The sequence below is a fragment of the Myxocyprinus asiaticus genome, chromosome 45, assembly GCF_019703515.2.
Source record: "Myxocyprinus asiaticus isolate MX2 ecotype Aquarium Trade chromosome 45, UBuf_Myxa_2, whole genome shotgun sequence".
Taxonomy (NCBI): domain Eukaryota; kingdom Metazoa; phylum Chordata; class Actinopteri; order Cypriniformes; family Catostomidae; genus Myxocyprinus; species Myxocyprinus asiaticus.
Window position 1 is genome coordinate 27,701,085 of NC_059388.1, and position 27,403 is coordinate 27,728,487.

At 37.4% G+C, this 27,403-nt stretch overlaps 4 protein-coding genes and 1 long non-coding RNA gene across 6 annotated transcripts in view; 2 read left to right on the forward strand and 3 right to left on the reverse strand.

The window, feature by feature from the left end:
* Positions 1 to 2,377, forward strand: part of LOC127435367 (clathrin coat assembly protein AP180-like) — a 35,817-nt gene extending 33,440 nt beyond the window's left edge. The window contains exons 23-24 of the mRNA XM_051688790.1: positions 681 to 780; positions 1,146 to 2,377. Coding sequence (XP_051544750.1) covers positions 681 to 767 — 87 coding nt within the window. The 3' untranslated portion in view covers positions 768 to 780; positions 1,146 to 2,377. The remainder of the gene's footprint in view (positions 1 to 680; positions 781 to 1,145) is intronic.
* Positions 2,378 to 5,149: 2,772 nt separating this feature from the next.
* On the reverse strand, positions 5,150 to 9,081 carry LOC127435127 (uncharacterized). Its single transcript, XM_051688338.1, has 2 exons — positions 8,952 to 9,081; positions 5,150 to 6,167 (listed from the first exon to the last, which is right to left on the reverse strand). Exon 2 carries the CDS (start codon positions 5,977 to 5,979, stop codon positions 5,278 to 5,280), a length of 702 nt encoding a protein of 233 aa, XP_051544298.1. The 5' UTR covers positions 5,980 to 6,167; positions 8,952 to 9,081; the 3' UTR covers positions 5,150 to 5,277.
* A 1,363-nt stretch (positions 9,082 to 10,444) lies between these two features.
* On the forward strand, positions 10,445 to 14,557 carry LOC127435034 (V-type proton ATPase subunit E 1-like). Its single transcript, XM_051688157.1, has 9 exons — positions 10,445 to 10,677; positions 12,024 to 12,089; positions 12,215 to 12,324; positions 12,434 to 12,500; positions 12,592 to 12,681; positions 12,820 to 12,888; positions 13,006 to 13,100; positions 13,747 to 13,834; positions 13,976 to 14,557. Exons 1-9 carry the CDS (start codon positions 10,645 to 10,647, stop codon positions 14,036 to 14,038), a joined length of 681 nt encoding a protein of 226 aa, XP_051544117.1. The 5' UTR covers positions 10,445 to 10,644; the 3' UTR covers positions 14,039 to 14,557.
* A 1,875-nt stretch (positions 14,558 to 16,432) lies between these two features.
* Positions 16,433 to 17,344, reverse strand: LOC127435119 (uncharacterized). Its single transcript, XR_007896132.1, has 3 exons — positions 17,181 to 17,344; positions 16,758 to 16,925; positions 16,433 to 16,615 (listed from the first exon to the last, which is right to left on the reverse strand). It is a non-coding gene; the product is annotated as an uncharacterized LOC127435119 (long non-coding RNA).
* Positions 17,345 to 18,488: 1,144 nt separating this feature from the next.
* LOC127435118 (probable polypeptide N-acetylgalactosaminyltransferase 8) lies at positions 18,489 to 27,292 on the reverse strand. 2 transcript variants are annotated; one of them, XM_051688326.1, is made up of 11 exons: positions 27,100 to 27,292; positions 26,302 to 26,491; positions 26,017 to 26,183; positions 25,238 to 25,421; positions 24,879 to 25,076; positions 24,679 to 24,793; positions 22,024 to 22,209; positions 21,767 to 21,904; positions 21,581 to 21,676; positions 21,332 to 21,499; positions 18,489 to 18,553 (listed from the first exon to the last, which is right to left on the reverse strand). In XM_051688326.1, the coding sequence occupies exons 1-11, from the start codon at positions 27,290 to 27,292 to the stop codon at positions 18,539 to 18,541; spliced, it is 1,650 nt and encodes a 549-aa protein (XP_051544286.1). In that variant the 3' UTR covers positions 18,489 to 18,538. The 2 variants fall into 2 exon arrangements, with proteins under 2 accessions (XP_051544286.1, XP_051544285.1); XM_051688325.1 differs by lacking the exon at positions 18,489 to 18,553 and adding an exon at positions 20,778 to 21,237.
* Between the last annotated feature and the right edge of the window lie 111 nt (positions 27,293 to 27,403).

Consider the following 27,403-nt stretch of genomic DNA (forward strand, 5'->3'; position numbering starts at 1 on the left):
TAGTAACCACAAAATTAATCATGGTTACTATATTAACACCATATTACTGTAGTAACACAATTGTTAATTGCATTTAATCATGGTTACTACAATATTACTATAGTAATACCATGGCTACTCTTACCTGGATCAAGTAGTATTAAATAAATATTAATAGTGGAGACAGGAAACAGGATGGGAAAAAGTGGGTCAAAAGACGAAATCGAATCTTGGTCATCCGCACGAAAAAAGCACAGCCACACTGTCGTAACAGCCCGCGCCAATGCAAGGACGCTTCAATTTCTATGTTTCCACCAGACTATTGGAGTGCAAATGCAATAAAAGAAAAATAAAGTTTTACAGTTTATAAATATTTTGTTGCTTTCTTCACTAAAAGACATTTGTGAGGTAAAAACGTGTGAAAATCACTTTGCTGAAAAGTTGGACCTATCATTGTAAAGACTATGCAAACTATCCGGTTAATCATTGGCTGACACTTCGAAAGATCAGCGGCAACGGGGTCAAAATTGAAATTATTTGAAGTTTAAGGGGCAACGCTGGTGCTTCACTCCATAAACTTGAATGTATTCGGCAGCACTGCCATGAATCATGTGAAAGCCCCTTTATGTAGACAATTAACCAATAAAGCTGTGTTTGCACTCTTAATTATCAGTCCCTGCTTGTGTGTTTCTCTTCCACAGATGTCTTCAGGAATGGCTCAGAGTCCCAGGAAGCCTCCTCCTCCTAAAGACCCTCTCGCTGACCTCAGTATCAAAGACTTTATGTAGATGAGCAGCCGGTGTAAGTTTAACTGCACCTATAGCACATATGCAGTTTCCTGTGAGGTTCAATTTAACAGTTCATTCATATTTCACACTGGAAATAGAAGGTCAGGTCAAGCACTTTGCAGTGTGCTCTGTTGCATACTAGTATACTGTACTATATATACAGTGCTGGGTACAAATGGATTACATGTTAATCAGTCCCAGATTACAATTCAGAGTTAATCTACCCAGCACTGTGTATATTCTGCAGAAATCCTGGAAGCAGTATGCTATTCCAAACATAATCACTATTTTTTCCCTGGTATTAGGCTATTTTTGTTTTGAAGGATAACAGTGGTGTGCCTAGAAATGTGAAAACCCTTTTCTTTTTTTCTTTTGCAGTTGTCACAATTAATGTGCAGCCCTGATGAAAAAGATGTGTGTACTCTCTCTTCTGTTCATCAGATTCAGGGCCCAGAGTCCCTCTTTTTTCTCGCTCTCTATCCCTTCCTCTCTGTCTGTTGTTGTAGCACAAACCGTGAACGTGACGAAGTACATGTGTGTATGTGTGTTTGTATTTCAATGTTCGCAGTTACTTCAGATCTATATATTTAAAAAATAAAATGAAACATGAAGAGTAATGGCAGATGCATTCTTGAACAGGCATCTGCAGGTCTCTTAACGATAGATGTGCATTCATTTTTCCTGGCTCGCTTTCCGTGGGAAATCCAATCAAAAGTGTGACGTTTTCTGTGGAAAATGTTTTTTGCTGTGGTAAATATCACTGGGCCGATATATGTCATCATCATCACTCAAGTATTAGTCATATTTTGATCACAGAACTTTTTCTGTGGTCACACATGAACAATTATCAGTGTATTACAGTTGAAGCTAGTGTCTCATGCACTGTTTTTGTTTTTATCAATGCCCTAATTTCATTCGTTTTTCGTATCTATTGATTGTGAGTTACATGCAACATGTGACTAATGAAAATACATATGCATTTTAGAATATTTTAATGACAGATTTTTTTGAATATCCTTAGTTTTATTTTGAGATAAAAAGTTGAGTATATTTTATTTATGTCTCAAGTTTACTTTGCATACTACATGGCTAGTTAGTAATCCCATTTGTAAAAAAAAAAAAAAAATATCAGTCTACATCACAAGGAACATAGGCACTCTCTGAGCCAATAGTCAAATGTGCTACTCGGTGGTCAATCCTATGTAACGATATATAAGCATGTCATTCCTCTGTTGTCCAAAGGAGATGCTATTGATTAGATTTTGTCAGCAGCAGGTTCACTCCAGTATTTCATGGTACTTCTTGATCATCAGTCTTACAATAGGACTGAATATTACTGGCTGTGTAGGGTTCTGTTGCATTGCAATTAACTGTACTGAAAAAGTGTACCAATTCTGTTTACTGCAAGGGATATCAAAGGGACAAACAGCAGCCTGTTGGGACAGTATTGCATTTTATTAATGGCTGTCTTTTTTATTATTATTATTATTATTATTTTAATTTAAAATTTTCTTGATACATTTTATTTTTGGATGGAAAAACACCCTCTGCCCTACCCCACCTTTGTGCATGTTAGTCCTGTTGAAATGCAATAAACAGTGAGCTGAAAAGTCAATGAGTGATTATTGGGTTGTGTCCTACATTCAGGGTAATAATTCACTTTCAAAATTCTGCTTTACATGTTTACATTGATAATGCAATGATGACTTATATGCAATACATTATGACCTCAGTGTAGCACTTACAAGAACTTTCAAACACATCTGCGTAAAGATTGGTGTCAAACGCCTGATCTGTCACTCTCTCTGATGGATGATACAAGCATATGATGCTTCACAGCAAAAAGACAGCAGTGTTTAAGAAATTTACATAATGGCCAAGCTAAAGATAGCATGGTGTATTCATAAAATGACACTGACAAACCTCTGAACAAACCAATACTGCCAGCTAGAGAATGGAGAGTGTCATATTGAACTGGTAAGCAGAAGGTTGCTGGTTCGATCCCCACAGCCACCACCATTGTATCCTTGAGCAAGGCACTTAACTCCATGTTGCTCAAGGGGGATTGTCCCTGTAATAAGGGCAATGTAAGTTGCTTTGGATAAAAGCGTCTGCCAAATGCATAAATGTAAATGTATTTTTTTTAGCTGGAATGGATATCAAACCTCCATAGTTCACTCTCAGTCAATATGTTTAGCATAATAATTCTCTTTAATATATGAATGTGTAGTAGAAAAGAGCGCTGATGGCTAACAGAGCAACAGACACCATCATGTTCTTCCTGTTCTATCCTCTCAGCATCTGCAAGTCTTTTTCTGAAAGATCGTAAAAATCACTATTATACACAAGGCCTGTGAAGTACATCAACTATGTGATTTGATTCTTTATTATGATTCAGTTCAATTTGATTCAGTTAGATTATCTTGGTGCAATTCATAACAATTTAACCACTGAAAATAGGAAAAGAACTGTATTTTAAATAATAAATTAGTTTAAAATAGATTGGATATTATAGTAATTATAATCAAAATATATTCTGTAATCGATGCATTTATGCATTTGGCAGACGCTTTTATCCAAAGCAACTTACAGTGCACTTATTACAGGGACAATCCCCCCGGAGCAACATGGAGTTAAGTGCCTTGCTCAAGGACACAATGGTGGTGGCTGTGGGGATCGAACCAACAACCTTCTGATTACCAGTTCACTGCTTTAGCCCACTACGCCACGATGCATTGAATTTACATTGTCAGACTTACCATATTTCTGTTTTCTTTCATTCAGTATGGTCATTTCATATTCCAGGGTCTGTCTGTCAGCACATTAAAAGTCTTGTGTTACTACTGTTTGTATCTTTTCTATCACTGTCATACGCACAGTGGCAGTTCTAGCTTGTATGAACCCCCCCCCCAGCACCCCCAAAATTTGTTAGCGCGGGGGGTTGGGGTGCCGAATGAGGGGTCGGGGGTTTACGTGCCACCCCCGGCAATATGCCGCCACCGGGCAGGTCCCCATGTCCGCCCATGCCTAAATCCGCCACTGCATACGCATTTGTTTTATATGCCTCTTACAGTATCTTTTGCTTGTGCTTCATGTTTCTACAGTAGATTTTGCAGCAAAATGATTAATATTTATCATGTATCCTCACCTGTCGTGGTCCGAGAGTTGCTCTTTTCTCTGTCTAAACTCCGCCGTCTAGGTTGTTTTTACAGTGTAATTTGCGCTCCTCAATGCGTCAATCTGAAGAAAAAAAAAGATGCATCACATTTCAGCATATACACAGTGATATGAATGAAGCCATTTGCACTTATTTCTACGAAACGATCCAAATATTTAGAGGTGAGACTATTATAAAATAAAATTATGAAGCATTTTCTTCTTTGCATTTTATATAATTTATATGAATTCTTTATGATTACTGCCTTGTTGTAACAGTGGTCAGTTAGTTAATGTGCATCACTGAATGTCATGAAGGTGCAAATCTACTAATATCATATTTACCTCACTTGCGACACTCATTTTCTCTTTCTTCGCCATCCTTGATATGCTCATTTTTGGAAGATCTGAGACGCTTGGTGAAGAGAAATCATAGGAATACCAAAAATAGAGAATTCGCCATGGGGTCCCTCTGGATTTTCCTGTGAGTTTTTATAATGGGGTTTTTGAACCTTATGTGTAAAATAAGGTCTGCGGTAAACATTTCTTGACGATCCGTGGACACTTTGTTCTACAAAATAAATTACACACAGTCATACCTCAAACGTGAATTTTAAAGCCGTATTGAATTTCATACTTTTTTTTTTTTTTTAAACACGCCTGCTTCAAAATTCACGTTTGAGGTATGACTGTGTGTAGTTTCTGTTGTAGAACACAATGTCAACGTATCGCCAAGTAATATTACCATAGACCTTATTTAACGCATACGTTTAAAAACCCACAGGAAAATCCCGAGGGACCCCATGGCGAATTAGACTTCCAGGTTCGCCTACAAACTGACGTCACGGCTGAACAGCTCTATTCAAACGCCCAACAGTCAACGGATGTAGAAAAGGAAATTTCGCCTTACGAGTGAAAAGAGCCAATCGGCTTTTAGTCAGTCAACTCGAGAACGTGCATGCTCATTCACTGAACCACCTGAAAAATAGTGTTTTTAGCATAATCTGAGCTAAAGAAGTGCAATTTATGATAACATCGTTGTCAGATTGCACTGCTGATTTTAATAGGTTATTTGGTTGTAATTTTGACCAATCGTTAGGAAATTTTGGTCTTTCCCTGTTCAATTAGATAGGAGCTGTACTTTAATGCTGCTTGATTACATAGAAAATAGCTGTCCAGCCTGACCTGGAGCATTCCAAAGACAGCAGACTGGACTGACTTGCCTTGAAAGGGACTTTATTTTTATTTAATTTTTTAAGATTTATTTTTTCAGTTAGGAAGCACAAAGCATGTGTACACAATAAGACAATATTGTTTTTCATTGTTAAAATTATCAAAGAGAAATACAGTCCTGCTACTTTCTACTCAATATATATGTAAGTACTCCCACTACTGCCACCAGGGCAGCGCCACCAACGAGCAACACAGGGAGTTCGAAAGGTGAAGTGGCAGAGGTCGCTGGCTTTGGCTCTGCCTTCGGAAGAACTTCCTCTGAAGATGATGTTGTGCGGTCTTGAGACACAGATGCATTAGTAGACTCTGATTCAGAGATGTGAACTTCCTCTGAGGTTGTAACTGTAGTAGCAGGGGTTTGAGGAAGTTCTTGTGCGGATGGAAGGTGATCGAAGACCTGTGCAATGATTTCAGGAATAGGGACAGAGGCGAGGGTAAAATCTGAAGGCTCAGACAGAAGAGTGGTGTGAGGGAAAATTGGCTCAGAAGAAGCCTCCTCTATCTCGATCTCCTCCACAGTGGGCTCCTCCACACACACCAGAAGCTCCACAGTCTCTGGAGGCCTCAGATCATGTTCTACAGGAGACATAATATCCAATGATGCTTCAATCTCTGCCCTCATCTCTGCCAGCTCTCTATCACTGCCAAGCATGCTCAGCACGCTGCTCTGAAGATCTGCCTCCTCCTCATTATCTGTCTCCACCCTTTCATGAAGCTCTGCCTCTAAGTGAATGATGTCAGAGGTGGAGGAGTGGGTCTCACTTTGATCCTCTAAAACTAGGACCATCTCACTGGTTTCAAGACTTCGAACCTCAGGCTCCATGTCGCCAATAGATGCCCAGGACTCAGCCAGATTGTCGGGCTGCCAGTGGGTGGGCTCAATACTCTCCTCCAGGTTTGGGTTTAGATCCTGGGAAGGGTTGGGCCCCACAGACTGCTTATCCCCAGACAGGGTGGAATATTTTTGCTACCCTCTGTAATTCTGAATAGTGGGAAACTCTTCAGTGAGTCCTGTAGATGAGAGACATAAAGAGGAAATAAATTCAGTGTCACTGCCACTGGCCAGTTGAATCAATATGGATGTACCAAGAGATAATTTTGAGAATGTGGAAAGTCAGTCTAAAAACAAAATGGAACTTTTTTACTTTTTTTTAAAATTTATTGTAATTTTTTTTAATCTCCCTTTCTCCCAATTTGGAATTTCCACTACTCAGTAGGTCCTCGTGGTGGCGCGGTTACTCACCTCAATCTGGGTGTCAGAGGACAAGTCTCAGTTGCCTCTGCTTCTGAGACAGTCAATACACGCATCTTACCACATGGCTCGTTGTGCATGACACCGCGGAGACTCCCAGCATGTGGAGGCTCATGCTACTCTCCGCAATCCACGCACAACATACCACGCACCCCACTGAGAGCGAGAACCACTAATCGTGACCATGAGGAGGTTACCCCATGTGATTCTACCCTCCCTGGGCCAATTTGGTTGCTTAGGAGACATGGCTGGAGCACACCCTGGATTCAAACTCAAGGCTCCAGGGGTGGTAGTCAGCGTCAGTATTCGCTGAACTACCCGGGCCCCTCTCCATTTTTACTTTGTTAATGCACACGATTCATCAGTTTATGAAAATTTAATAACTTGCTCCGCCTCTGAAACAACTTTCCTTCTCGTCTGACATCATCAAGCCCTCTTATTCTTTAAACCCCTGCCCTCCATCCACCTGGCTCCATAGAGTGCAAAAGTGCCCGTCCACTTTTTCAGCTGTCTTGGTTCCAAAAGGATTCTTCACATTAATTTTTTCCATTGGGATTTCATAAAATCCTTCATAAAAGAGTTCTAAGCCATGAACCAAACCAACCAGCTCTGTGGTGAGGTGAATCACAACAAACTACACCTACAAAATATAAAACTATTGATCTAAGCAGTTGATTATAAGTATAGAAACAATACATTATAATTTTATTACAAGTATTTAGTTATAGAAAAAATGGAGATGAAATAACACAGACTAATGGCTTCAAAAGAAGCATATACCATCGATTTTTAGCGATTTTTATACAACCACCCCTGGAGTCGCGAGTTTGGATCCAGGGTGTGCTGAGTGACTCCAGCCAGGTCTCCTAAGCAACCAAATTGGCCCGGTTGCTAGAGAGGGTAGTCACATGGAGTAACCTCCTCATGGTCGCGATCAGTGGTTCTCACTCTCAGTGGGGCGTGTGGTAAGTTTTAAATATCGTCGACAGTAATTGGATGATGCTGGCCATTATTTTGAATCAGAATTAATTATGCTCATTTATGATGTAATGTCTCAAAAACATGAATAACCAAACACTCCTAGAAACATAACAACAATTTGATAAAAAAAAATAAAAAAATCTGACTTTCTATAGCTTGGTATTTTTTACATTTTACAACTTAGTCTTGCTGTCCACATATATTGCCATCAATTTTTAGGAAAACTATTTGCTCTAGAATGTTTTTTTTTTTTTTTTGCATGTTTATTAGGTGCTACTAGTTACAAATCAAAAAGGGAAATGGAAAATGCACACAGCAGTTACGCTCGGGTCTCAGAAGGTTAAAGGCTAATCAGTTATCGTTGAAATTCATTCCTCTATGGAGAAAATGAATGGAATTTTATACTTCCAGGAACCAGATTGCTGTGCTGTATTCTGGCATGTAAAGCCCACTTTTCATGATCCAATCACATTCTGATGGATTAAATCAAATAATTTTTTTCTCGTTTAATATTTTTGGTGTTTATCAAATGTGAATTTCAAACAACCTTATCTGTTTCCACATTCTGATCTATGTATAGGCATGTACGAACATATCTAAGTGTGCAACCTATATATATCTCCATTTGTTCCCATGAACAGAAAATGTCAGATATTTCACATGACAGAGGAGAATGGACACATCTACACTTAGTCTTTTATGACCAAAGATCAAGGGTGCATGAAGACTCATTATTGCTCTTCTTAGTTTGTACATTTTGGTTTCCAATCACATCTCCCAGTAAACAGAATGAACATTGTGGAAACAGAAGTGGTGGTGCAAGTTAGAGCTTGTCTTATTATTGGACTCTGTTTTAGGACGATGAACAGTAGCGTCACAGCGAAAGCATGTGCAGTGTCAACAGTCAGATTGTGAATACTGGACTAAAGCCCATCACTAAGATCAAAGGTCAAAGTGCTTAAAGGGATCAGATTTACATGAAAAACATGGTATAGTGTTTTAACTTTTATTCTGAAAGAGCCACAACAGAAAGCTAGTGTGTGAACCAGTGGAAAAGGTGACTAACAGACGATAATAGCACAGGTTATAGACAATGGAGAACTGTGATGATACAGCATAAGCCTTTTTGCTGGCTAATCTAGTTAACTTTTTAACCTGTTAGAAGCAAGTAACAAACAAAATGATGCTACTGTACTGTACTACTAACCCAATATAAAACACATCTAGCACTTGTTTAAGAGAAAAAACAATGTCCAATCTTATATTCTCATATGACTGCACCAACACAGGCAATTTTACACATACTCCAACACATGACAATAGTTAGCTAATTTGAGTGACAATACAATGTTCAGTGGTAAGCAACAAACAAAATAAATGCCCAATTTTTCGTTTTTTATATAGTGTAGGATTATAGTTGGGAGACAGTAAATATCTCTGTCCTTCAGTCTGCTGTAAGAGACAATGGACTACAATATAAACACAGTCTTAAACTATGCCTGAACCACTAGACTAAATGAATATGCCATTTAGTAAGAGCAGCTATTGAAAACAGATCTCACCTTATCTGAGCACAGGGTTTAGTCAGCAAATGAATGCAGAACTGGAGCCTTGACAGAGGACGGGTCACTGGAGCTCAGGGGCACTGCTGCAACAAAATGCAACCCAGCCCCTCTCTTCCCTGTGCCCTACAACCCCACCCCTCAGTCTATTACATATGTACGCATCATAGTGACATGACAAAGTAGATCTCTCCTTAGTCTATGCAGTTTTGCTCTGTTAGTTCAATATTTTGACACATTCATCTGCTTTCTGTGACATTGTTTATGACTCTGTTTCCTTTGACAGCCATCCAGTCATGTGTTTACTTGTGTAACCCTTCTGTTTTGTGAGCAATTTTCTAACAACTTTTCTGTGCGGGTCAAAAAAGATCTGGAAGAGTGCAGTAGATATACAGCACATTTGATTATAAACATGAACACTGACATATAGGCTTATTTATTTATTTATTTACACTAAACTCAAGCTTTTATAGTTGCAGAGTAGCATCATCTGGAAAGAGTGCCACCTATAAGTCAGTGGTGGTACTATTCAGTAGATATACAGTAAACCCTTTCTTTCAAGTGGAAAAAGCTGATAATTAAAATACTTATTCTGTATCTGTTTTAAATAAATACAGAATTACGGATTATATTTAAACATATTTGTATAAGTATAAGAGTATAAACTTTCGCCCAGATGCATATGACTTTTTTTAATTCTGCTGAAAGCAAACAAATACATTTGAAAAATATTTCAGCTCTGTAGGTCCATACAATGCAAGTGAATGGTGGCCAGAACTTTAAAGGTCCTAAAGCACATTAAGGCAGCATAAAGGTAATCCATACGACTCCAGTGGTTAATTCCATATCTTAAGAAGAGATATGATAGGTGTGAGTGAGAAACAGATCAATATTTAAGTCCTTTTTTAGCATAAATCTCCACTTGCACTTTCACATTCTTCTTTTGTTTTTGGTGATTCACATTTTTTTTTTGTGCATATCGCCACCTACTGGGCAGGGATGAGAATTTATAGTAAAACAGGACTTAAATATTGATCTTTTTCCCACCTACTCCTATCATATCGTTTCTGAATATATGGATTTAACCACTGGAGTCAAATGCCTTTATGTGCTTTTTGAACCTTCAAAGTTCTGTCCACCATTCACTTGCATTGTGTGGACCTACAGAGCTGAGACAGTCCTCTAAAAATCTTTGTTTGTGTTCTGCAGAAGAAAGAAAGTCATACACATCTGGGATGACATGAGGGTAAATGATGAGAGAATTTTCATTTTTGGTCGAACTATCCCTTTAACAAAATCATTTTTGTATTTACAGTTTTATTTTATTTTATTTTATTTGTTTATTTATTTATTTATTTATTTTTTGTTGCAAGAAATACTATTACTATTATTATTTACCTTGTCACAGGTTCAAAATAAGTACAGATATCACATACGCTTGAAGCGCATTGAAATCTGATTGGTTCCCGCAGAGGAAACAAGCGTCATGTGACGTCTATGTCATCTTTGACTGAGAATCAGCTGATCCTTCCAGTCTATTTTCTAGGCTCTGGGTCTGTCACGATCGACCTATTTCATGTCATTATTTGTGTGTTTTTAAATCTTTAGGCTTTTCACAATTATTATAAAGACCCGTTTGACACACAGAGCTCTCCACGTCGTCGCGGTCGACCTTCATCTCTCAGTTGCAGTCATGGCGCTCAGCGATGCCGACGTCCAGAAACAGGTAAAAACGCATTCAAATGCATTAGTTAATCTTGATTAAAGCACAATACTCTATCATTATTAGTCAGTTAATGCTTTGGCAAATGCATTACTTTACAAGAACCTGGCTATTGCATCTTAATGTGGTGCAGGGAGGGTGATGCTTTCAAGGTTGGTCGTCATATGTTTATTGGGACACGCGCTTGAATCACGAGATGAGTCCGTATAATAATAGTCCATTGATGTAAATAGATTAAAACTGAACCACTGTATTAAGAAACAATAATATAAAATTACATTTATCTGCTCCTGTATGCACAAAACAAATGCCTCAACGCAGTGTGAAAATTGTCAAGTCATGCATCAATAAGAAAACCTTCTCCAGATGATGCAAAATATCAAGATGTGAGACTTTTGATGTAGATTAATGACATACCTTGAACCTACTCTAACATACATACATGCATAAACACACATATACGTACACTGGTGGCCAAAAGTTTGGAATAATATACAGATTTTGCTGTTTCAGAATGAAATTGGTACTTTAATTCACCAAAGTGGCATTCAGCTGATCACAATGTATAGTCAGGACATTACTGATGTAAAAAAACAGCACCATCACTATTTGAAAAAAAAAAAAAAATCATTTTTGAGCAAATCAAGACAGGCCCCATTTCCAGCCGCCATCACTCCAACACTTTATCCTTGGGTAATCATGATAAATTGATCATTTGGTACTAGAAAATCATTTGCCATTATATTAATGTCCTGACTACACATTGTGATCAGTTGAATGCCACTTTGGCGAATAAAAGTACCAATTTCTTTCCATAAGAGCAAAATCTGTACATTATTCCAAACTTTTGGCCGCCAGTGTATATCTACGTACTAGCTATCTAAATGAGGACATACCATAGACTTCTGTTGATTTTATTATTTTATAATCAAAATCATGAATGGGAAAAGTCATGTAAATTAATACAATTTTATTAGAAAGTAATAGAAATGTCTATAGTAGGCTATATATTTTTGTTTTATTATTGTTATGCTCGGCTCAGAGACAATTTTGTCCCTGAAGTATAGCAAGTAATCACCCACACACACACCAAGCAAACACATTCCACATCCTTGTGATGGGGCTACAAGTTCAGATAAAGGGATATGAAGCCCATTTTCTTTTTTTACAGTAAATAAAGAAAATCTGACATTTTGGTTTGAGAGCATTGCCAAATCTTGCATAACACTTAACAGCCTTTACTTTTGATACAGTTGACCAAACGCTTAAAACATTTTAACGCTGTAACATATATTGATGTTTTGTGTTTTGACGATGGATTTTTCTCTCTTTTTCCCATATCTCTCCAGATCAAGCACATGATGGCTTTTATTGAGCAGGAGGCCAATGAAAAAGCAGAGGAGATTGATGCAAAGGTAAATCACACACAAAGTTATCTTTGAATTGCTCAATGTAAATAGACTATGTTTAACGCATACTATAGGAAACCTCATGGGAAGCTGCTGATGAAAGCCAATGTAATATGTGACTCCCTCTGCAGGCAGAAGAGGAGTTCAACATTGAGAAAGGTCGGCTGGTTCAGACCCAGCGTTTGAAAATAATGGAGTATTATGAGAAGAAGGAAAAGCAGATCGAACAGCAGAAGAAAATGTGAGTGTGTGAAAATTCCCCGTTCCCTTAAAATCTCTGTTACTCAATGCAGTTGAGTAATTGTGTAGTCATTGTTGCTGACTGTGAACTTTTTGATTCTCGTCCACAGCCAAATGTCCAATCTAATGAACCAAGCTAGACTGAAGGTCCTGAAGGCCCGCGATGACATGATTTCGGTTAGTTCACATATTGCACCTTAAACTTTGTGTAGTTGTTCCTGTTGTCCATTTCCACTTCACATGCAGTTGATTTAATTGTGTTTTTTAGGGTCTGCTAAATGATGCACGTCAACGGCTAGCAAATGTAGCCAGAGATCCATCCAGATACGCTGCTCTGATGGATGGGCTTATCCTGCAGGTGAGCAAATGGTTCTTTGCACATAATTATTATTATTATTATTATTATTTTAACATGTATTTAATAGGAAATCAAAAAAAAAAAAAAAAAGGAATGCTTAATGCTGTCAAACTCTGATGTTCTTTCTGCATGTTTCAGGGTTTTTACCAGCTCCTGGAGCCAAAAGTGAACATCCGTTGCCGCAAACAGGACATTGGTATTGTACAGGTCTGTACATGCTTAATCGAAATAAACATTTACATTTATATTCATTCATATAGTAGATATATACATTTATGGATCGGTCAGAAAGCACAAAAAAAACAAATGTTTTCCTTTTATTAGGCTGCTGTGCAGAAAAACATCCCGATCTACAAAGCATCAGTGAAGGATAATCTTGAAGTGCGCATTGACCAAGACAACTTCCTCTCTCCAGAAATGTGAGTATCTTAATTTCCTGTGCAGTTCCACTCATTTGAAGTTAGCAAATCAATTAGCTTTGCTATCGGTATTTTTATTTTTGTTTATCTGTTGTTGTTTTTTTTTTTAATCTTTATTAGGTATATACTGTGTGTGCATTGGGGAACTAGCACATAAATTCTTTAAAGGAATATTCCAGGTTCAAGACACGTTGAGCTCAATCGACAGCATTTGTGGCATAATGTTGATTACCACAAAACTTGTCTCCCCTTTTCTTTAAAAAAAAAAAAAAAGCAAAAATCTGGGGTCTGTTTTTTTTAATCTAACTTTAAATTACCCACTGTTTTAAATGTATAGCCACAAGAAGTAAACAGTATGTGTGTTAACATTATTTTAGTGTGATAAAATAATTTACTAACCTTTTCTGTGTAAAGTTGTATCCAATTTTAACCACGTCGTTGCCATGACGATGTAACACCCTAAACCCTAAAACCGCAAAATGAACATAAAGATGATTTAAATAACCGGTAATCAACATTATGCCACAAATTCTGTTGATTGAGCTTAACTTGTATTGAACTCAAAATATTCCTTTAATTGTGTGTTTGTTTTAATGGATTTTGCTGGTTTAGTTTGTGTGTTGACTGTGACTGTTCCTCTGTGTAGCTCTGGAGGTATTGAGATGTATAATGCCAATGGAAAGATTAAGGTGTCCAACACTCTGGAGAGCAGACTGGACCTCATGGCGCAACAGGTACTGCGGAATTATTCCTTTGAGCATTCTAGAATTTGAACGTTAGCTTCATTAAGTGTGTGAGTCAGTTGAGATTTCACCATAAAGCCGTCTGGTGAATATAAGCTAGAAATTTAGATTTCCTTTTTGATTCTTTTTCAGATGATGCCTGAAATCCGAGTTGCCCTATTCGGGGCAAACCAGAACCGCAGGTTCATGGACTGATCTTCGCTCATATAGAGGACCTTTTAGAACTCTGGCGGAATGCCATTGTTTGATGTTCTACTTTTTTATTTTTATTCTGATGTTAAAAATTCCATTCCGTGTCTGTATTTAAGAAAATATTATGTGTATGTGGTGATTCATTATTGCTGTAAAAAAGGACCAAGATAGTGTTTTGTTTGGCTGCTGGAACTCAAGTCCTTTACATCTCATGTATTGATATTGACTGCAGTTGTAATAAAACACGGTTATGTTTACAGAAAAGCTCGAATGAGTCTTAAACTGATGGAGAAATTCCATGAGCTCTTCTTAGTTTTGGTTTACCAACTCTAAAACCCATTTGGTGGATGGGCGAGGAAAAGGCAGCCCCATTCTGAACATCCTTGGTGATAAAGATTTGACCATTTAGAGCTTTTTTGGTTGTCCTTTCCTGTGCAGAGCATGACCTGTATATCAGAACCAATGTATCTGTTAACACTGCAAAGATTAAATTGATCTGAAAATAATATATAATGAAAACAGTATCGGTCAGATCTTTTCCCAGTGTGTCCTTATTGACTGTTGTGCAGATGTACTATAGTATGCAGTGAACTGATAAATGTCACTGATTTGGGGAATGTTATATTGAAGGGTTTGCAGAAGGCTCTTCTTGAATGAGCCACTGTCTGTCACATGCTCTGTTGTCATCACATCATCAGCATGGGCAATGAGGAACTCAGAGTTAATACTGTATCACCAGACATGCAGACACACAACAGCTCAAATAGATGGCTTGAAGGTAAGTTTGTTTTTATCATAGGCTGATGGAACTTGGGACTACTGTTTTCCTACTGCTAAATTTGTCCAAATTGGATTATTAGTGAAGTGAATTATGTTGGTTGGGGTTAAGGCCAAAATGGGTGGTCCTATGCAGATACCATATTAAGCTGATAATAATATTTCTTAGTCAAATTAATTCTACAAAGGTTAGTTTTAAATAAGAGCTCATATGCAGTTGCAAGTTAACTTAAAATAGAATCTTTCATATCCTACAAAGAAATGAAAGGAGATCTTACTGGTGTCCTGACAGTTATATATATATATAGCAATATACATGATTCTGTTTAGCCAAAATAATAGACAATCAATTCTTTAATCATCAAAATCATTCCAATAAATGACAAAACAGCTTTAATGCCATCAAGGAATATTTTGATGTACATTACTCTCTTATTGAGACATATCAGTCTCTCTCTCTCTCTCTCTCTCTCTCTCTCTCTCTTTAATTCTGAATGTTTTTTTTTATTTGTAAATAATCTGTAAAATCAAGAGATCTTTAAATGTCTCTCACTCCCTCTCCCCACCCTAAACCCCCTTAGATTTTTAGTCCTTTCAGGTTACAAACAGACAATGAAGCACACCTTAAAGCAGGCCATTCCTCAGATCATGCTGATGTTACTGTGTATCAGAGAGTGCACTCCAATGCCAGACTCCCATCAGAGGGACCTGATGCTGAAACAAGAGCTCTCCCAGCATGTAGGGGGCAGAGTGGAGCTCTCACATAAGCAGAACAGTGACTAGACTTACTTCTACACCAGCTAAAATGGAAAGAAATGGCCGTTTCACCATTCCCACCAGTCAATCAATTCTTCTAAGTGCAGCACAACATCCAAAAAAGCCCCATCGACAAACTGCTGCAGAAAATGCCCAAAGGTAAGCAAAGAGTCTCGGGTCTGTAACAAATTTTTTCTGTCTTTCAGGTGACAAATTGTAAGGACTGAGAATTTATTCCGAAAAGAATCGATTCTTTGATTCCGAGTCATTGGGAATCCAAAATCAACTCCAAAGCTTGGAATCAACTCCGCTCAGGCTGGGCTTCCTCATTGGCAACCCCCCAGTTGGTGGCCGCCTAGTTTGCATATGCTTAGAAATGGCCCTGCGGTAGTTCTTCAAAATACAGATACAAAATACATCCTATGAGATTACAAAAGTGAGGACACATCAATTACTACAACAAGCAACACATTTAAGAGTGGGTATTAATTTTCAGAGCCATTTTCATCCAAAAGAAAGATCAATTATCTTGTCTAGCACATGTCTTCATCCTCACGGAGAAATCTTTGACAGTTTATTCATATTTTGCTCATTAGTATAGTGTATTTTCTGGATCTTACACAGGTCTTTTATTGTGTCTCAAGTGAAGCAGGCCATACAAGAGGCCATTGAAATGCAGAAACAATATCCAGAAATCATCACTGGATTTGACCTAGTAATATCAGAACTGTAATATTTTATACACATATACAGTATATATATATATATATATAACAATTAATATAACAATCAACTATATGCACAAGGACAGGCAGAGGAACCTGTTGTTTAAAGGCTTTGGGACTACTGTCAGTTCCATGTCAACAACATTTATTTATATATATATATATATAAAAAATTGCCTCCTGCATTTCAGAAGTCCTTATTTACATGCTGTATCCTCCAATGCTGGTCGCTGCACTGCTGAATAAAAAATTTATTATTTCCTTTCTGGTTAGCGCTGATCTCCAAATAGAGTTTGGTGTCTCTGTTCTGTATAGCCTGACCCTGAAAAGAGAAAAAAAACAAAAAGGTGTACTCTCAAAAGTATTTGAACCAGATACTTTTTTCTTTTTAGGGTGTTTAGTACCAAGGTATCGTGACAATATTTGGACATGTACTAATAGTCAATGTGTCATGGTTTGTTCACCTGTTTGAAGTACCAGTCCATGTGTTGCTTTAGCTTTTTAGCATCTGAACACAACTACAGCTCCGGGATGTTACCCAAGCCTGGATCACTTAGACAACTAGTTGGTTTGGATGAACTGGACTCAAGGGGGCCAACAAATATCTCACCTCTTGCTGTATAGTAAAACACCTGTGTGAAGTGAAATTAGGTTGTTAAACATAAAAATACAATCAATCACAATACACAGAAATCTATTACCTGGGAGGGATTGAAATGAATGGATGTAAAATGGGAGTGTTTCCTTCAAGTGGCCCCTGATCCAAGCATAAACTTCTTTGCAGATCATTAATTACATGTTTTCGTTTATGTGTTAATAAAGCATGATATTATACCATATTTCTTTGTAAATGCTTTTCACAGCATGGTGAATTGCAAGTCACTTACCACTCCATGAGCAACTGTATCATTCACAGGATGTAACTGAGGTTAGACATTTTCCAGATTCCATTTGAATGGTTTGCATTTCAGGTTCTCTCTCTCAGTTGTTTTCTCTCTAATAAATCGCCAAATCGCTGATGTCTATCCCATGGTTCTGCGGGGGAACATGAGAACAGGTACACAGGGTTTTTGTTGATCATAAATCTAATATAAAATCAAAACAATTGGACAGTTCAAACTATATCTCTGTGGCCAGAGCTATTTACACTTAGTGCAAATAATTATTTGTCTATTAATCTCATGGTAGAGGGCCCTCTGGTGGTCACAGGGCCCTATGCAGACTCTTATGTCGTTTAATAGGTAGGGCCAGCGCACTGCTCTTTCCACTCCAAAAAGACCCTTGAGGGAAATGTCGAGTTTTTGAAGCAGCAACTGAAAACATATCAATATGTCATTAGAAGAAGACTGAATTGGCCCATTCATGACACAAAAATCAACTCTTTTAGACTGCAGAAACATTATCCAGATATCATCACTGGATTTGACCTGGCAATTACTTTTAGAATTTTTACTGGTTGGCAGAATCTTCCTGACTAAATTTGGCTTTCTATAATTGGATCAACTTGTATTTACCTGTACAGTGTACCACTTGCAAATCATGGAAATTCACTTAGTCAAACACAGGACTCAGGATCAATGTGCGATCAGCTTGGATACGGGCAAGCAGAGGCTTCGCCCTAAAAACGAGAGAGTACTTGAGAAAGTGTACACATTTCAAGAGCCATATTCTTTCATTTTGTCTATATCCATACAGGTGCTTGTTTACAACTACAGTATGATGCAATTTTGTTTTAAAATTTAAGGATTGCATCTTGTTGAGCAAATACAGTTTTTCCAGATAAATGCAACTGAGTATTTCACACGATTTGACATGGACCTCAATGTGGGGATCCAAAATTGCCACCACATCCCCAGTGGCAACCTTCCACCCTGAGATTCTCGCCTGAGTGAGGCCTCTCTGCTCAGAATGTGTCACCATCTTCACCAGGCCTTGGTGCTTCTCATTAACGGAGCTGACATAGACATCCAGCTGTGACTTCAGATCTTCTGTAGAAGAGACACATCCAAAATTAATTGAAAATTCTATGTGATGTGCCGTCTGAGGCTGAGACTAGGGTTTGGTGGGCCTGCTGGGTTTTGAGAGAAACAAACCATTTTTGCTGTGGTCGTCTACCAGTATGATCTCTTTGAGCAGGTGGGCTGGAGTTCTGTTAATGATGCTGCAAATGGCTCTTTGAATGACAGATACAGCCTCATCCAGGTAAGTCAACACCACACTGATGGTAGGGAGATTAGGTGGGTATTCATGTCCAATGCATCTACACAAGAATGACAAATGGTGATTAATTAAGGTGAATGCAGCCATGTAAGCACTTATGCAAAATGGAAAACAGACTTTTGTGAACTTTAAGGCACAAAACTTTGAATTTCAGTGCATTTGTGCCTACTCCTGCAACCCTGCGTACACATGCGTGTACGTTGTATTTCGGCTTCGCTATACACAACGCATAATTTAAATTCATTAAAACCAACTGATCTCAGTTCAAGAGACTCTGTGCTGTCAGTAAAGAGTTAAACTTTCGATTTACAGAGTCATGTGACAAAACAACATGGTGCCGATCGAAGCAGAGTTTGTCTTTGGGAGTAACGCCAACAAAACTACATCTGGTAGAGCTGGAGTCTTGATCTTGTGGTCTTGGTCACAAGACCTCTTGAGATCATATAAAAGCAGTATTGGTCTGGATATGGGTCTCGTTACTCAGTGTCTTGGTCTGGGTCTCAACACTTAAAGTCTTGGTCAAGACCTCAGTGTATTACCAGTGCACTAAATGTGATAATTATTTCAACAACTAGTTTCCCTGGCATCTTCACCATTACTTAGAATTTGCAAGTACTTCTGCCTCTGTATAAACATTATTTTGTTATATTAATAATACATATGAAACAATTCTCCGTTACCCATGGTTTTGGAAAGTTTTGGGACAATTCTTTCAAATTGTTCTTATCAATTTGTTTTACATCAGCATTTGTCTTTCTTTATTTCATTCAGAGATGTTATACAGTGTTATACAGTGCAACAGTCTGGTTCCGGAAGTCAAAGTCCCATTAATTTATGCCATAGACAAATTGATTTTCAACGTTAACTTATAAACATTTAAAGGCAGACCTACTGTGAGCTACGAGGTTGTTCATCAATGGTATATGCTTCCGTTGAAGCCATCCGTCTGCATTATTTCACATTTACTGTTTAAAAATCGTGTTTGATAGCGGAATTCATGTTAACAACTACATTACCTATAGTATAGCAGCGAAAGATCCACCAATCAGAGAACTGCAGCCAACGAAACCTGCGAATCGTGCCTCGGAGCAACCGCCCACTCCCATGATGCACTGTGAATGATGATCAAGTCGGTCTCCCTTCACCCTTAAACTACTTACATATTTGTACATATCATAATATTTTGCAATAAACTTATAATCAACAACCTAAAATCAATAGTTTTATATATTCCCATCATTTTTTATTCATTGACAGCATTTGCAATGCTTCATGGGTTTGTGCCCTCATGAAAGACGGTAAGTACACAGCCTTGTACCTTTGTCGTTATGTCCGATTTTCAAATACTTTTTTGCCTCAAAACAATGTTTGTGATGTTGTGATTCACCTCGGAGGTTTGGTTCATGGCTTACAACACTTTTATGAAAGATTTTATAAAAAGTCTATGGAAGAAATGAATGAGGAACTTCCGGAACCCAGCTGGCTGAAAAGTGGGCGGGCACTGTTGCACTCTATTGTCAGTGAAGAACATTCTGTTTATGCATAGTTGTTTTAATAGTTTAATTTTCCAACAATAGTTTTCAATTAAGTTTCCATCTCTCGGTTTAACTTTGATTAGCAAAGATGAATTTGGCATTTAATGTTAACATGTGAAGCAGCCATCTGTGTTTTGAGAGTTCATTTATGATGCAAAAAATCTTGAAGGAATTTTTCACAATTTTGAACCAATCCTAAAGGAATCAGATAAGTAATCACTAAGAATAAATTGAGATCCTATTGGATAAATTGAAATTTGATTATTTCATTAACAGATCAATATTTAAGTAAAGAATGTGAATCACCAAAAACACAAGAGGAAGAAATGAGAAAGTTAAAGTGGAGATTGACTAAGCAGGGAGGAGAATTTATAGCGAAAATTTACTAAAATATTGATCTGTTTCTCACCCACAGCTATCATATCTCTTCTGCTGCCCTATGTGATTTTTGGAGCTTCAAATTATTGGCACCCATTCACTTGCATTGTATGGACCAAAAGGGCCAAGAAATTCTTCTAAAATCTTTTTTTGTGTTCTGCTGAAGAAAAAAAGTCATACACATCCGGGATGGAATAAGGGTGAGTAAATGATGAGAGAATTTTCATATTTGTGTGAACTATTCCTTTAATAAATGTTGAACATGCCCCATAGTGGGCTGTTACACATAAGAAAGCCTATTATGAAAAAAGAAATAGCAAAAATGGAAAAGTAACAAAGTGGTTTCATAACAAAATATTAAATTACATGTATAACATCTAAATGTATCGCAGTGTGGTTTTTATGTGTTGCTTTGTTTACCCAACAGCTATTACAAAAATTACAATACTGCAATTTTTGTTTGAAGGATAGAGTTCAGATATAGGCTATTTTTTGTACATCTTTGACATTAACACTCTGATAATATAGCTGATTTCATCAGTTTATGAACCACATTTTAACTACAAATTCAAACATTGCAATAATAACTATGGCAATAATTGGATAAATGTGCTCTCTCTTCTTATCTTCAACATAGTATCAGTAGCACTTATATAAACAATTGGCCTTCTGCCTTTTAGAACTCCTCAATTACATGCTGTATCTTCCAGTGCTGGCCGCTGCACTCCTGAATAAAAAGCTCATAATTTCCATTTTGGTCAGAGCTGATCTCCAGACAGCGTTTGGTATTTCTGTTCTGTATAGCCTGACCCTAAAAATGATCATTAATTTAATAGTGTTGTATCATGCCAGTGCAACAATGAAAATACATGAATAGTATTTTCAGGATGTCATGATTTAATCACCTGTTTGAAGTCCCAGTACATGTGTTGCTTTAGCTTTTTAGTATCTGAACACAAGTAGAGCTCCGGGACTCTCCTCGAGCCTGGATCACTTAAACAACGGGTCCGTTTATATGTACTGGACTCGAGGGGGCCAACAAATATCTCACCTTTGTCTGTATAGTAAAATAACTGAGAAATGAAACTGAAGTTTAGTAAACATTTCACAAATATAAAATGTCTATGAGTAGATTGAAAAGAAAATTCTATTACCTGTGAGGATAAGAAATGACATTGATATAAAACGGGAGTGTTCCTTTCAACTGGCCCCTGATCCAAGCATAAACTTGTTTGCAGATTATTAATCAGCTGTTTGTCAGGACATAATAAGGAAATTATTGCAAACCATTACTTTTTATTCGTATGTACATTTGTTTCATAGCATGTCAAATTACTCACCACTCCATAACCAACTATATCTTCAGCGGGATGTAACTGAGGATAGACATTTTCCAAATACCATTTGAATGGTTTGCATTTCAGCTTCTCTCTAAGTTGTATTCTCTCTGATACATCTCCAATGTCTATACCATGGTTCTGCAGGAGAACATGAGAACAGATATACTGGATTTTTACAGTTATACAGATATACAGTTGGCTGAATCTTTCAGATTCAATGAGTGGATTTGCCAAGTTCATTCTTTCATTAGATCTACCTGAATGGGAAGATTCCATGCGATGTTGACATTTCTCTTGTATTCATCCATCCAAACTTCTGCCACTCTGAGGGCATTTCTCTTCATTGTAATGCTCAGGTCGAGAATGTAGGGTTTGTGCGCCCTTTCAATATGGGCAACTTTAGAGCAGGGAACAATCTCTATGCTTCCTCCACAAAGCCACACCTGAACCAAACCACACCAAAGACAAAGTCAACATGGTGCAATGTGGCTGTATCATAATTAATATGTTTATGGACAGCATCTGTGGGAAATGCCACATACAATTTCAAGTCATCCCTTATTTTCACAAAAAAATAATAATAATAATAATCATAATAATCATAATAATATTAATAATAATATATATATATATATATATATATATATATATATATATATATATATATATATATATATATATATATATATACACACACACTACCATTCAAAAGTTTTGAAACACTTGACTGAAATATTTCTCATGATCTTAAAAATCTTTTGATCTTAAGGCGTATGCTTAAATGTTTGAAATTAGTTTTGTAGACAAAAACATAATTGTGCCAACATATTAATTTATTTCATTACAAAACTAAAATGTTATTTAAATTTTTTTTTTTTTTTAAATTGATGACTTGTACCAAATAATTAAGAAAAGCAGCCAATAAGTGCCCAACATAGATGGGAACTCCTTCAATACTGTTTAAAAAGCATCCCAGGGTGATACCTCAAGAAGTTGTTTGAGAAAATGTCAAGAGTACATGTCTGCAAAGTGAGGCCACTTTGAAGATGCGAAAATATAACACAGTTTTGATTTATTTTGGATTTTTTTTAGTCACAACATAATTCTCATAGTTCCATTTATGTTATTCCATAGTTTTGATGAGTTTACTATTATTCTAAAATATGAGAAAAAAATAAATTAAAAAAAATAAAGAATGAGTAAGTGACCCTAAACCTTTGAACAGTAGTGTGTATATATATATATATATATATATACACACACACACACACACTGGTGGCCAAAAGTTTGGAATAATGTACAAATTTTGCTGTTTCAGAAGGAAATTGGTACTTTAATTCACCAAAATGGCATTCAACTGATCATAAAGTATAGTCGGGACATTACTGATGCAAAAAACAGCATCATCACTATTTGAAAAAAGTAATTTTTTTTATCAAATCTAGACAGCAGCCATCACTCCAACACCTTATCCTTGAGTAATCATGCTAAATTGCTAATTTGGTACTAGAAAAACACTTGCCATTATATCAAACACAGTTGAAAGCTATTTGGTTCGTTAAATAAAGCTTAACATTGTCTTTATGTTTGTTTTTGAGATGCCACAGTATGCAATAGACTGGCATGTCTTAAGGTCAATATTAGATCAAAAATGGCAAAAAAGAAACCGCTTTCTCTAGAAACTCATCAGTCAATCATTGTTTTGAGGAATGAAGGCTATACAATGCTTGAAATTGCCAAAAAACTGAAGATTTCATACAAAGGTGTACACTACAGTCTTCAAAGACAAAGGACAACTGGCTCTAACAAGGACAGAAAGAGATGTGGAAGGCCAGATGTACAACTAAACAAGAGGATAAGTACATCAGAGTCTCTAGTTTGAGAAATAGACGCCTAACATGTCCTCAGCTGACAGCTTCATTGAATTCTACCCGCTCAACACCAGTTTCATGTACAACAGTAAAGAGAAGACTCAGGGGTGCAGGCCTTATGGGAAGAATTGCAAAGAAAAAGCCACTTTTGATACAGAAAAACAAAAAGAAAAGGTTAGAGTGGGCAAAGAAACACAGACATTGGACAACAGATAATTGGTAACGAGTGTTATGGATCTTAACCCCATTGAGCTTTTGTGGGATCAGCTAGACTGTAAGGTGCGTGAGAAGTGCCCGACAAGACAGTCACATCTATGGCAAGTGCTACAGGAAGCGTGGGGTGAAATGTCACCTGAGTATCTGGACAAACTGACTGATAGAATGCCAAAAATCTGCAAAGCTGTCATTGCTGCACGTGGAGGATTTTTTTTTGATGAAAACTCATTGAAGTAGTTTAAGAAGTTCTGAAATTTGTTTTCATATTGTAATAGTCATTTTTCACATTATTAATGTCCTGACTCTACATTGTGATCAGTTGAATGCCACTTTGGTGAATAAAAGTACCAATTTCTTTCCATAAGAGCAAACTTCTGGCCACCCGTGTGTGTGTGTGTGTGTGTGTGTGTGTGTGTGTGTGTGTGTGTGTGTATATATATATATATATATATATATATATATATATATATATATATATAGTGATTGCTCATGCAAAATGTGTGGCCAGAAGTGACACTTAAGTGTTGTGGATGGTTGCCAGGGCGTTCAGGGTGGTTGGCTACTGGCCCAAGTCAACAGAGCTCGTCGTCAAATCTGATATTGTGGTTTCTAGATGGTTTGGGTCCCTGTCTATGGGATTTTTTTCAGCTGCTTTATCATCAGCCCGATGAAAATATTAAGTTTGATCACTTAGAACAGTAATAGCATGCATTGTTTTAGAAAGACTCTTAATGCACTGTATGAGCAATAGTAATAGTGCCTAAGCACCACAAATAATCTGGAATATTATTTTTAAGGTATTATAATGAAAGCCATGTGTTTTACCCGTATGCCTAATTCAACATTCTCTCCTCCATACACCTGCATCCCTCCATCCAGAGTTCCAATCTCACCGAAGAACAGACGATCAGCCACGAGAATGCCCATTACAGAGGGACTCCTGGAGAACAGCCCAAGAGAATACTCTCAACAGAGTAGAATACAAGGAACAGAATAATGGGGAAAAGAATATACAACACACCCACTTTCCTGGCTGTGACGGGTCATTTCGGTCATACCACTTCTGTGGAAATACCTCGTACATGCACCAGAGAGCCCAGTCAAAACCATGGGCAGAGGCGGGATAGTTTGTCACTTGCAAATCATGGAAACTCACTTTGTCAAACACAGGACTCAGGATCAAGGTGCGATCAGCCTGGATATGGGCAAGCAGAGGCTCCGCCCTAAAAACGACAAGTGTACAAATTTTAAGCACTATATCCATCTTCCATACAGGTGTTTGTTTACATCTACAGTATGATGCAATATTGATGTAAAATGTAAGTATCGCATCTTGTTGAGCAAATACAGTTTTTCCAGATAAATGCAATTGAGTATTTCACACCATTTGACATGGACCTCAATGTGGGCATCCAAAATTGCCACCACATCCCCGGTGGCAACCTTCCACCCTGAGATTCTCGCCTGAGTGAGGCCTCTCTGCTCTGAATGTGTCACCATCTTCACCAGGCCTTGGTGCTTCTCATTAATGGAGCTGACATAGACATCCAGCTGTGACTTCAGATCTTCTGTAGAAGAGACACATCCAAAATTAATGGCGCAGAAAAATACAAAATATAACTCCTTTTTCACTGTACATCTTGTCATTGCAGTCTCTAGTGTAATCAAGCTTAAAATGCCTAGAGAAAAATGGGTTGTATTGTGGTCTGTTCTTACCCAAAATCGATTGGATTGCTTCAGAAGACATATATTAAACCACTGGAGTCTGATAGATTACTTTTATGCTGCCTCAATATGCTTTTTGGAGCTTCAAAGTTTTGGTCACCATTCACTTGCATGGTGTGAACCTACAGAGCTGAAATATTCTTTTAAAAATCTTTTTTTGTGTTCAGCAGAACAAAGAAATTCATACATATCTGGGATGGCATGAGGGTGAATAAACGATGAGAGCATTTTCATTTTTGGGTGAACTATCCCCTTAAACCGCTATTTGGCAGCACATGTTAAGACATACATCAAACTGTTTACTGACTGTCAGGTTCACTCTCTGGTGAACAGGCTTCATTTTAAGATTTAATTCCTTCAGTCAATATTTGGATTAGCAGTATTCCATAAAACAATCACCAAGCAGGATATGCTGACAAAACTTTAAGACAAACAAACCATTTTTGCTGTGGTCGTCCACCAGTATGATCTCTTTGAGCAGGTGGGCTGGAGTTCTGTTGATGATGCTGCAAATGGCTCTTTGAATGACAGACAGAGCCTCATCCAGGTAAATCAACACCACACTGATGGTGGGAAGATTAGGGGGGTATTCACGTCCAATGCATCTACACAGGAATGGCAAATGCAAAATAGAAAACAGATGGCTCAATCATTTTTGTGCATTTTGCACAAGACAGAGAGGTATTGAATATCTGAGCATTTACATAAACCACCGAGACACACCTGTAGTCTCGAGTCTCTGGCAGCTCTCTGTCCAGAGGGATTTGGTCACTGAGGAAGGCATTATAGCCGTATTTCTGAAAGAGATCTTCAGCTTTTCTCTGGTCTTCCTCAGAAAGCTCCACATTCCATTGCCTGAAGAGCTGCGAGTCTGGGAACAGCTTCTCGCCTTTCACTTTCAGATTTCTTCCTTCTGCAAGAATTTGCATTTGTCGTTTAAAAAATTAGATTTTTTTTTTATTTTATTTTTTTATAGGTAAAGTATTTTTATTAGTAGTTCAGATTCAATAAAACTCCAGGGTTTGCACAATCACGTGTTCAATTAGAATCTTTAATTCTAATGAGAATAGTTACACCAGCAAAATCAAACATTACTTGCAGTGTAAAGCATTTACATATGTCCACTGATCATGGTATAAATAATGGGGAGGTTGTACTCGCTTGGTTTTATTTTATTTTATTTTTTTTTTTTTCTTCCTAAAATCATGTTTTTTTTTTGTTTTTTTTTTTGTACTCAAATGAATAAATTAAGTAAATAAATCATTTTTAAATGGTCCTACAGTTTGACAGATTCATTAAAAAAAATACACACATTGCATGCAGTCTCAATTTATATGGGGTCGTAAAAAATACACGTATTAGGAATTTTTTTTTTTTTTTTTTTTTTGACATTTCATGTCACACAATGTTGTGCATATGCAAGTTATTATTTTAAAGCAGAATATGAGACTTTGGAATATAACACGAAACAACACTTAATTTCTTTAGTCAAAATGTACTAAACAGACATTAGTAACTCACCTATCGCGTGAACATGAGCCTCCAGTTTCTCCAGCTTGTTGAGGAGAAGTGCGCTGTGAATCGAAAAGTTCTGCTGCACTTGGTAAAACTGCTTCTCTTGGGTTTGGATTTCCTTCTTGACATAAATCACATAGAGAAGCACTATAGCGACAGTAAAGACTGGAAACAGACCCTTCACACAGCGTCCTCTCATTGTGATCTGCACATTGAAGGTGTGGACACTGCTGTGGTTAGATTAAGATGTTTTCCTTCGTCGTGAGGCTGTCATTGGTATTTACCCTTGTGGCTATTGATGGCACCACAA